The following is an 11,680-nucleotide window of genomic DNA, read 5'->3' as shown; positions in this document are numbered from 1 at the left end:
TACAGTAGATTTAGCATTTATTAGGGGGAAGAAATAAGAAAGATGCTCAAAGGGGAGTTTGCCCCGGACCCCTCCAATATTAACACAGTAACAGATATTATGGATAGACATGTAACAGAAGCCAGTTGTCCACGTATAATACAGTCAATATATTACCTGCTAAGCGAGTTATTTACAATAACTGGATGTGTGATAAACAAAGGATATCATGTGAGAAAAAGGTATTTATGTGAGATGTGTGAGACATATCTACAGAAAGCCAGTGGTGTAGTTTCAGTGTGTCTGCAGACTGTAAAACCCATCCGGCTGGGCTGAGGTTGCTGGTCTGTCGAGGATTGAGTTGTATACATGGTATGTATCAGACTAGAGAAAATAAACAGATTTACTTCAGAGCTTCGAATCTACAGTACTGTAAATGTAATTCATAAGGGGTATTTTATGAGGATGTAACGCCAATCTTAAATTGAAAGTCATAAAACACAGTGAGAGAGAGAGAGCGAGAGAGAGAGAGATACTTTAATCCTCTACTTAGTCTGTCTGTGAAAACAATACTATATATAATAATAATAATAATATAACAATATAATATAATACAATGAATAGGACAACCGATATAACTGTACTCCATGCAATTATTTGTGCTGTACTTACATCTCATTTGCAAATGGCTGTGTATCCACATCAATGGGACCTGCACATCACAGAGAGAGACAATTCCATGAGTAAGAGGTTATGTATGTACACTACCAGTCAAAGGTTTTAGAACGCCTACTCATTAAAGGGTTTTTCTTTATTTGTACTATTTCCTACATTGTAGAATAATAGTGAAGACATCAAAACTATGAAATAACACCTGGAATCATGTAGTAACCAAAAAAGTGTTAAACAAATATATTTTATATTTGAGATTCTTCAAATAGCCACCCTTTGCCTTGAAGACAGCTTTGCACACTCATTGAATTCTCTCAACCAGCTTCACCTGGAATGCTTTTCCAACAGTCTAGAAAGAGTTCCAACATATGCTGAGCACTTGTTGGCTGCTTTTCCTTCACTCTGCCGTCCGACTCATCCCAAACCATCTCAATTTGGTTGAGGTCAGGGGATGGTGGAGGCCAGGTCATCTGATGCAGCACTCCATCACTCTCCTTCTTGGTAAAATAGCCCTTACACAGCCTGGAGGTGTGTTGGGTCATTGTCCTGTTGAAAAACGAATGATAGTCCCACTAAGCCAAAACCAGATGGGATGGTGTATCGCTGCAGAATGCTGAAGTAGCCATGCTGGTTAAGTGTGCCTTGAATTCTAAATAAATCACAGACAGTGTCACCAGCAAAGCACCCCCACACCATAACACCTCCTCATCCAAGCTTTATGGTGGGAAATACACATGCGGAGATCATCCATTCACCCACACCGCGTCTCACAAAGACACAGCGGTTGGAACCAAATTTAGACTCCAGACCAAAGGACAAATTTCCACCGGTCTAATGTCCATTGCTCGTGTTTCTTGGCCCAAGAAAGTCTCTTCTTATTGGTGTCCTTTAGTAGTGGTTTCTTTGCAGCAAGTGTACCATGAAGGCCTGATTCACACAGTCTCCTCTGAACAGTTGATGTTGAGATGTGTCTGTCACTTGAACTCTGTGAAGCATTTATTTGGGCTGCAATTTCTGAAAGTGATAACGCTAATGAACTTATCCCCTGCAGCAGAAGTAACTCTGGGTCTTCCTTTCCTGTGGCGGTCCTCATTAGAGCCCGTTTCATCATAGCGCTTAATGGTTTGTGCGACTGCACTTGAAGAAACTTTCAAAGTTATTGAAATGTTCCGTATTGACTAACCTTCATGTCTTAAAGTAATGATGGACTGTCGTTTCTCTTTGCTTATTTTAGCTGTTCTTGCCATAATATGGACTTGGTCTTTTACCAAATAGGGCTATCTTCTGTATACCCCCCTACCTTGTCACAACACAACTGATTGCCTCAAACGCATTAAGAAGGAAAGAAATTCCACAAATTAACTTTTAAGAAGGCACACCTGTTGATTGAAATGCATTCCAGGTGACTACCTCATGAAGCTGGTTGAGAGAATGCCAAGAGTGTGCAAAACTGTCATCAAGGCAAAGGGTGGCTATTTGAATATAAAATATATTTTGATTTGTTTAACAGTTTTATGGTTACTACATGATTCCATATGTGTTATTTCATAGTTTTGATGTCTTCACTATTATTCTATAATGTAGAAAATTGTAAAATTAAAGAAAAACCCTTTAATGAGTACAGTGAGGGAAAAAAGTATTTGATCCCCTGCTGATTTTGTGCGTTTGCCCACTGACAAAGAAATTATCAGTCTATAATTTTAATGGTAGGTTTATTTGAACAGTGAGAGACAGAATAACAACAAAAAAATTCAGAAAAACACATGTCAAAAATGTTATAAATTGATTTGTATTTTAATGAGGGAAATACGTATTTGACCCCTCTGCAAAACATGACTTAGTACTTGGTGGCAAAACCCTTGTTGGCAGTCACAGAGGTCAGACGTTTCTTGTAGTTGGCCACCAGGTTTGCACACATCTCAGGAGGGATTTTGTCCCACTCCTCTTTGCAGATCTTCTCCAAGTCATTAAGGTTTCGAGGATGACATTTGGCAACTCGCACCTTCAGCTCCCTCCACAGATTTCCTATGGGATTAAGGTCTAGAGACTGGCTAGGCCACTCCAGGACCTTAATGTGCTTCTTCTTGAGCCACTCCTTTGTTGCTTTGGCCATGTGTTTTGGGTCATTGTTATGCTGGAATACCCATCCACGACCCATTTTCGTCCATCGTCCCTTTGATGTAGAAAAACACCCCCAAAGCATAATGTTTCCACCTCCATGTTTGACGGTGGGGATGGTGTTCTTGGGGTCATAGGCAGCATTCCTCCTCCTCCAAACACGGCGAGTTGAGATGATGCCAAAGAGCTACATTTTGGTCTCATCTGACCACAACACTTTCACCCAGTTCTCCTCTGAATCATTCAGATGTTCATTGGCAAACTTAAGACGGGCATGTATATGTGCTTTCTTGAGCAGGGGGACCTTGCGGGCGCTGCAGGATTTCAGTCCTTCACGGCGTAGTGTGTTACCAATTGTTTTCTTGGTGACTATGGTCCCAGCTGCCTTGAGATCATTGACAAGATCCTCCTGTGTAGTTCTGGGCTGATTCCTCACCGTTCTCATGATCATTGCAACTCTACGAGGTGAGATCTTGCATGGAGCCCCAGGCCGAGGGAGATTGACAGGTCTTTTGTGTTTCTTCCATTTGCGAATAATCGCACCAACTGTTGTCACCTTCTCACCAAGCTGCTTGGCGATGGTCTTGTAGCCCATTTCAGCCTTGTGTAGGTCTACAATCTTGTCCCTGACATCCTTGGAGAGCTCTTTGGTCTTGGCCATGGTGGAGAATTTGGAATCTGATTAATTGATTGCTTCTGTGGACAGGTGTCTTTTATACAGGTAACAAGCTGAGATTAGGAGCACTCCCTTTAAGAGTGTGCTCCTAATCCCAGCTCGTTACCTGTATAAAAGACACCTGGGAGCCAGAAATCTTTCTGATTGAGAGGGGGTCAAATACTTATTTCCCTCATTAAAATGCAAATCATTTTTTACAAGCGTTTTTCTGGATTTTTTTGTTGTTATTCTGTCTCTCACCGTTCAAATAAACCTACCATTAAAATTATAGACTGATCATTTCTTTGTCAGTGGGCAAACGTACAAAATCAGCAGGGGATAAAATACTTTTTTCCCTCACTGTAGGTGTTCTAAAACTTTTGACCGGTAGTGTATGTATGAGTGTGTGTTTGGGGAGGATCATGTGTATATTGCATGTGCACCTTGCATGTGTGTTACTTAGTCGACTTTGCCCTTTTGCGTTAGTAACAGCAAAACAGAAGAAGTGCAAGTAACAGGGCTTGATGTCATTTCACACTTCTCCTCATGGTTCAAACCACCCTGCAGATCTACAGCTCTATTCTCACGCTCCACAGATGCTCTGACACATTCATTTCTGTTTTAAGTGCCATTTACAGTGGGGGAAAAAAGTATTTAGTCAGCCACCAATTGTGCAAGTTCTCCCACTTAAAAAGATGAGAGAGGCCTGTAATTTTCATCATAGGTACACGTCAACTATGACAGACAAATTGAGATAAAAAAATCCCGAAAATCACATTGTAGGATTTTTTATGAATTTATTTGCAAATTATGGTGGAAAATAAGTATTTGGTCACCTACAACAAGCAAGATTTCTGGCTCTCACAGACCTGTAACTTCTTATTTAAGAGGCTCCTCTGTCCTCCACTCGTTACCTGTATTAATGGCACCTGTTTGAAATTGTTATCAGTATAAAAGACACCTGTCCACAACCTCAAACAGTCACACTCCAAACTCCACTATGGCCAAGACCAAAGAGCTGTCAAAGGTTTGAAGCTATTGGCTATACTTACTTTCCGTTGGACTCGCTATGGTGTCAGTGGTCAAGGTACAGCAAACAAACAAAAATGAGAAGACATATTAATGAAGTTAACATTTTCTTCATGATCATATTAATGATCATTATGTTATTGTTGGACTTTTGAAATATCTTTATGACTTTCAAAGTGGGCAAAGTAGGACTATAAAAATCACTACGGACAGATTGCTTCTATTCCAGGTAGATTATATTTCTCCTCATTATAGAGATGATAAGACCAATTCATAAAGTGATCAAGTCTTTCAGGACAGATAAGGTGTTGATTGTTGTTGTCAGCTTCCTAGAATAAGATCACCATGTTATCTAACAACAGAAGCATAACAGTGCATAGATACAATCTAAACACTCGACTAGATGAACACAGAAATGATATTACTTGTGCTCATGATCCCAGGCATTGGTGTTGAGGCTGGTGTCCTATCTATAGAACAGCTTAATTATCTAAAAGAACAACTTAATTTACACAACTATTCTTATTGCTGATGTAGTGTCTAAACAGTTTATGACTTTGCTGACGTTTGCAAATGGTGTGTTAGAGGAAGTTGACTCAGCTTGCGGAAGCATCTGGAAAGCATTACTATAGGGGCCCCCTAAAACAGAGGAAGTCTGTTATGTGGAGGCCAGGGATTGGTTTATGGGGAAAACCACCCATATCATGTTACAGATTATAATTACCATGGTTGAAACAAAGGACGGGGAGGAACAACATATTAGAGATTGGGTCAGTTGTTCTCCAGATGTCTGCAGGAGTCTGTAAATTGACGCTGAAATCTTTGGTGTAATAAACTATTATAATCAAGGACAGTGTCAGCGGATTTCTTGTCATCACAGCATGATTAGCATCGTTATCTCGACACTACACTGAAACCCGCTATGTTTTAAAATAACAGCAGTGCCACTATAAAAGAACAAATGTGTAGCCTACATGCTATAGAAGGTGTCTGTATAATTGTTGGATCACTAATGTGAACTCCCACCAGATCTAAAAACATTTTTGGGATTGAAATGTGGTATTTAGTTTGTGGGTCAGAATGAATATAGTAATACTAAGAAGATGCTAAAATCAAAGTGAGTCAGATCATGAAGACCTGCAGCACTGATAGATTTGTATAGTTAATCACTCACCTGTAAATCTGTACCCATCACTGTGTGGAGAGAGAGAGTTTGGTCCTGAGCTCACTCTATAGTCACAGCTCACCTCCTTACGCCTCACTGACTGTAGACGTCTGATCAGATCACTCTCAGTTACAAAGAATTGACAGAACCACTGTTTGGAAGCTTTGGTTTTTTCTTTCCAGATCTTTACTGTCAATAACAGCTGACTCTCCTCTCCAACATACAGGTTACAGGTGGTGTCAGGACTCACAGATCCAGGAATCAAACAGATGATGTTGAAGTACCCATCAAAATGGACTGTAATGTCTGGTTTTGGATCTGTTAGGAAAGGACAGAGACTCCTTTTTGCATTACTCTATTAGAATGTAATGTATATATCACAAGTGACACTGACTCTTACTAAACTAGAGCCTACCATTCTCTTTATATTACGTATCAGCATGTCTTATTTGATATCATGCCTATTTATGAGTGCCATTTAATCATGTGTGCTGTGTGTTTACAACGATTGCCTTTCACTTAATTCCTTACATTCTCCCGTGTGAAATCAAATGGAATCGCATGGACTATTTTGCCTACTTGTATGGTGTCCTGTGATTCCACAGATATGCATGGACTAAAGTGACATTGAGACAGCTGTTGCCAATTCTCTATCAACTCCTCCGTCCCCAAACTAATTACTAAACACGCCCCAGAACTAGAGTTAAAAGGAACTGGACCAGTGACCTCTCGACCGACTCACTGCTCCTCTCCGCTGGTCCCCTGCTGTGGGAAAGACACAAATCACAACGCTCTCTATAGCACTACTAAAGGAAAGTGCTTGTTTCAAACGTGTGACTGTGACCCCAATTGTTGGCCAGTACATGCTCTAATTGTATGTTTTGTGTCTCCCACGACTACAGACACTGGGGACACGCCCGACGCTGCTGTGATAGGCTAAACCCAACTCTACGACGCAGCTGGGCTGGTGCGGAGCGAGGGACAGTAGGCAACCTGCCGTTGAACACCGAACCAGCCATCGGCTACCAGACCAGCCATCGACTACCAGACCAGCCATCGACTACCAGACCAGCCATCGACTACCAAACCAGCCATCGACTACCAGACCAGCCATCGACTACCAGACCAGCCATCGACTACCAGACCAGCCATCGACTACCAGACCAGCCATCGACTACCAGACCAGCCATCGACTACCAGACCAGCCATCGACTACCAGACCAGCCATCGACTACCAGACCAGCCATCGACTACCAGACCAGCCATCGACTACCAGACCAGCCATCGACTACTAGACCAGCCATCGACTACCAGACCAGCCATCGACTACCAGACCAGCCATCGACTACCAGACCAGCCATCGACTACCAGACCAGCCATCGACTACCAGACCAACCATCGACTACCAGACCAGCCATCGACTACCAGACCAGCCATCGACTACCAGACCAGCCATCGACTTACGATCCCTGCTCGGGAGGAAGAGACGAACCCTGCTCAGGTAGAACCGAACAAACCCTGCTCGGGTAGAACCGAACAAACGAACCCTGCTCAGAAAGACCCAAATGAACATTGGCCACCGATCGGGAATGAACTGCTGTGTTAGTTTGGGAGAACAAGAGACAGATGGAGGAGTCTCACAGCTCAGCTGAACTGAGTCTCTTTCTCTGATTACTGTAGAACTGACTGTCAGCCTGGGAGGAGGTGGGTCTGTGAGATCAGAAGAATAGTGTGCTTCTTTGAAAGTTGCATTTAAAAACATTACAGGTAATCCATACATACTAACAGTGTGTAAAATGTATAAATACTGTCAAACTCTTCATTTTCAACTACATCAGTATCTATGTTTGCATAGTACAGTAAAACCTACAGTAAGACCTATTAAGTGAAATGAAGACATTGGTTAAATATGACATAAGATCTAATTTTCTGAACAAGCATAATGAGCATACAGTATAACAGTGAAGTGTATAATTTTACAAACCACCTACTTACCCTGAACAGTGACTGAGACAGGGTCACTGAAAGGAGATATGTGAGACTTCCTTATAGAGTAGTAACATTTCACTTTGACCACAGCTGGAATTGTTGATCCCGCCCTCTTGAGCAGCTCAGTTCCTGTTATTGTCTGCGTACACGATGAGTCTGGAAGATTCTTCACCCCCTCTATGTAGAAGTAACAGTGAGACACATGGAGAGATGGAGGAGTCTCACAACTCAGCTGAACTGATTCTCTCTCTCTGATGACTGCAGAACTCACTGTCAGCTGAGGATGGTCTGTGAGAATAGGGGAATTAAGCATTTAGCATTTTGTGGTTTTGAGAAATTTACTGACAGCCTAATCCCTCCATGTTATTTCAGACTTAAGGATCTTGAGTCAATTATCTCATGTAGCTACATTATGGGAAATTAAGGATATATCATATATTGCTTGATTACTTCATGTAATAGCTTATCACAACAAACAGTATGATAAAATATCCCAAGAGGAACATGGTAATCATGGCACAACAGTAAATTGTTTACAACCATTAAAAACAATCTTCTTACCCTGAATTGTGACTGTAGAAGGCTCACTGTATATGGATCTAAACTGTGAACCTGTAGCACTGTACTGACATTGTATTTTGACCTCAGTTGGTGAGCTCTGACCTGTCCACCTCAACAGTAGTGTTCCTGTGAGTGTCTGTTGACAGGGTGATGGTAGGGTAAATTCCACTTGCCCCTCTATTTTGAAGTAACACTCAGAGACAGATGGAGGAGTCTGACAGTTCATCTGAACTGAGTCTCTCTCTTTGATGACTGCAGGAATCACTGTTAGACTGGGCTGAGGAAGATCTGTGAGATCAGAGGGATGATGGAGTGTCTCTTAATTTAATTATGAATTAATTTTCAATGTTTAAGTACTCATATAGATCACAGGAGATTGGTGGCATCTTAATTGGGAAAACGGGCTTGTGGTAATGACTAGAGCAGAATAAGTTGAATGGTATCAAATACATCAAACATGGTTTCCATGTGTTTGATGCCATTCCATTCAATCCATTCAAGCCATTATTATGAGCCGTCCTCCCCTCAGCAGCATCCACTCATATAGATACTGTACCACTTAACATTATATAAGTTTGAAAGACAAAAGTGCCAGGAACAGCCTTCAGGAGGAAGTTATCACACAATAATCCCCGGGTTCGAGGGTCATTTTGCTTTTATAAAATGGTTGCCAACATTTTTTTTTTTTAAGATTAAGGACAAGTTTTCATTAAAGACGTTGTTGTAATGAGTAAATTTGCTTCATTTAATCCTTCCACCAGAACATATGTGCCTCATTTTCGAACGTTGCTATATGGGCACAGCCAAACAACGGAAGTGATGGATTCGACTTCTGCTTGACTTACCTACTGTAGCGCGCTGGTGGCAAACTTGCCAGAGTAAATTATTTAAAAGAGTCCATTTATAGAGTATAAATGTCAAGTAAACAAGTATAAGTGTAGTTTTATATTTATTTAATTCAAGTACTGGTTCAGACCATTCAATGCTTTCAGAGTGTGTTAATTGTCAGTGACAACTACAAATAATCCTTCAATGTAGGCTACATGTAGACCTAATGAAAAATAATATAGTATTTAAATGTAGCAATTCAACAACAAACGCTGTTTAGCCTGCTAATCTTTTACAGTATGTCATTGCCTCCTTGCTCAAGTGGTTTGCAAGTGATTTCCATTTTGCTAATGGTTGTCAATGCCTTTGGGTCTTCTTTTTTTACTGAGCTCATCTGTGTATGTCCTGTGCAACTATTTGCAATACATCAGTGCAACAATGTTATCATAACCGGCCAAAAGTGATCACACCAATGCATTTTCTCTCCTCAACTTTCCCCGACATACATTTTCTATGCTGTAGGCCTGTTTTAGATTCAGCAATTAGCAAGAGCAAGCCTGCTTCTTTCCCCAAATAGGCTATTAGGCCTATAGTATAAACAATTATCAAAATAAATGTCCTATAGCTTTTGTAGCCTATAGAAATGTCCCATTGCGGAGAGGCATGCGTAGCCTATAGCCTGTTGGGAACGGGAACAGCTGGAAGAGAGGCTAGTGATGTGTAGCCGAAGTAAGAAGCTAAGTATTAGCTAGATATTAGGCCATTCATTAGCTAAATATTAGGAATGTTTGCTAAATATTTACCTGTCAAATAAATTAACACGTTATGAAATGGTAGATCTGTAGTGTGTTCCTCCACACTGCGCTGTGGTCCCCAGGCACGCAAAGCTCCACTATTGATTAGGCCTATGTTTTTAGACAATACAATTATTATACTTGGGCTACAACAACACAGTGCAATTAATAATGTATTATTGTTATCAAGTGAATACACAATTATTCTACATAGGTTGTAAACTGCAGTGCTAATTTGAATAACCGCTCATGCGTCCTGTTTTGTTTCATGCCTAAATAACTGCATAGGCCAACAACCTAGGCCTGATTATGTAACCATTTGGATCAGTTTGGGTCCATTCTCGACAGTTTAGATTTAGCTGGTCCAGAAAGGTACATTAGCAGGCCACTCATATGGTGTAGGCCTATTTTGTCAGGATGTAGCCCGGTGTTAAGATAGGCCTACTATCGGAAAATATGGGCTTGTCCAACTCCCCGCCCATTAATGCTGTACCCTATTTTACATTCAGCAAGCAAGAGCAAGCATGCATCTCTCCTTCAAAAGGCTACAATAGGCTACAGAAAACAAGTCTAAATAAGTGTCCAACAAGTTTTTGTAGTCTGACTTTTCCTGGGACTCCACAAGATTTAAAAGGAATAGCCGTGGCAGCAGAGAGGACAGGTGCGTAATTGAGCAACAGAACAATTAAGATAGACTCGAGATGTAGCCTATAGCCTAAGTTAGAAGCATATGCATATTAGCCCATAATTCATCAACTCAATGTTACCCTTAATACTGCAGTGAATTCAGTGCCCTCCATAATTATTGGGACAGTGAAGCATTTGTTATTATTTTGGCTCAATACTTCAAAACGTTGGATTTAAAATTAAATAATGACTATGTGGTTAAAGTGCAAACTGTCAACTTGAATTTGCGTGTATTTTCATCCATATCGGGTGAACCGTTCAGAAATTAGAGCATTTTTTGTACATAGTCCCCCCATTTTAGGGGAGCAAAAGTATATGGTCCAACATTCATAGCACCAAATGACTACATCAAGCTTGTGACTCTACACATTTGTTGGATACATTTGCTGTTTGTTTTGGTTGTGTTTCAGATTATTTTGTGTTGTGAAGTATATGTGGGTAGAGTTAAATTCACTATGCATAGATAATAAACAGTCCGGGTAGCCATGATTAACTGTTCATGAGTCTTATGGCTTGGGGGTAGAAGCTGTTAAGAAGTCTCTTGGACCTAGACTTGGCACTCCGGTACTGCTTGCCGTGCGGTAGCATAGAGAACAGTCTATGACTAAGGTGGCTGGAGTCTTTGACACTTTTTAGGGCCTTCCTCTGACACCGCCTGGTATAGAGGTCCTGGATGGCAGGAAGCTTGGCCCCAGTGATGTACTGGGCCATACGCACTACCCTCTGTAGTGCCTTGCAGTCAGAGGCCGAGCAGTTGCCATACCAGGCAGTGATGCAACCAGTCAGGATGCTCTAGATGGTGCAGCTGTGAAACTTTTTAAGGATCTGAGGACCCATGCCAAATCTTTTAACGCTAATATTTGAAATTCGATCTCCAGCTGTCCCATAGTAATAAACGAATATGTCGGGATGAGACAGTCTGGCAGCTTTTCTCAGCCAGTCGAAATCATGAATCAGTATAATTTTTATGGATATATATAAAGAACACAAAATCCAGCTAGTTTGCTGTCATTCCAGCTTCAGTTTGAAGTGATTATGTTAGCTGTGTAGTTGGCTAGCTATTCTGAATAGTGTCCTGGAGAGAGAGCACATTTTCTATGCCAGGCAAAATCGCGCATCGAGTCATTAGCTCATTGTTATTATTGGGGATTTATTATTCTCCTAAATTGATGGGATGACTAACTTAGAAAGAATGCATTCTTG

General features: G+C 41.1%; 1 protein-coding gene across 1 annotated transcript; it reads right to left on the bottom strand.

Moving 5' to 3' along the window:
• LOC123491617 lies at window positions 1-8,242 on the bottom strand. The gene is made up of 5 exons (XM_045223060.1): window positions 7,614-8,242; window positions 5,628-5,936; window positions 4,477-4,491; window positions 652-691; window positions 1-363 (listed from the first exon to the last, which is right to left on the bottom strand). Exons 1-5 carry the CDS (start codon window positions 7,918-7,920, stop codon window positions 207-209), a joined length of 828 nt encoding a protein of 275 aa, XP_045078995.1. The 5' UTR covers window positions 7,921-8,242; the 3' UTR covers window positions 1-206.
• Between the last annotated feature and the right edge of the window lie 3,438 nt (window positions 8,243-11,680).

Source organism: Coregonus clupeaformis, chromosome 10 (genome assembly GCF_020615455.1).
Source record: "Coregonus clupeaformis isolate EN_2021a chromosome 10, ASM2061545v1, whole genome shotgun sequence".
Lineage (NCBI taxonomy): Eukaryota > Metazoa > Chordata > Actinopteri > Salmoniformes > Salmonidae > Coregonus > Coregonus clupeaformis.
This window is presented reverse-complemented; position numbering and strand designations above follow the sequence as displayed.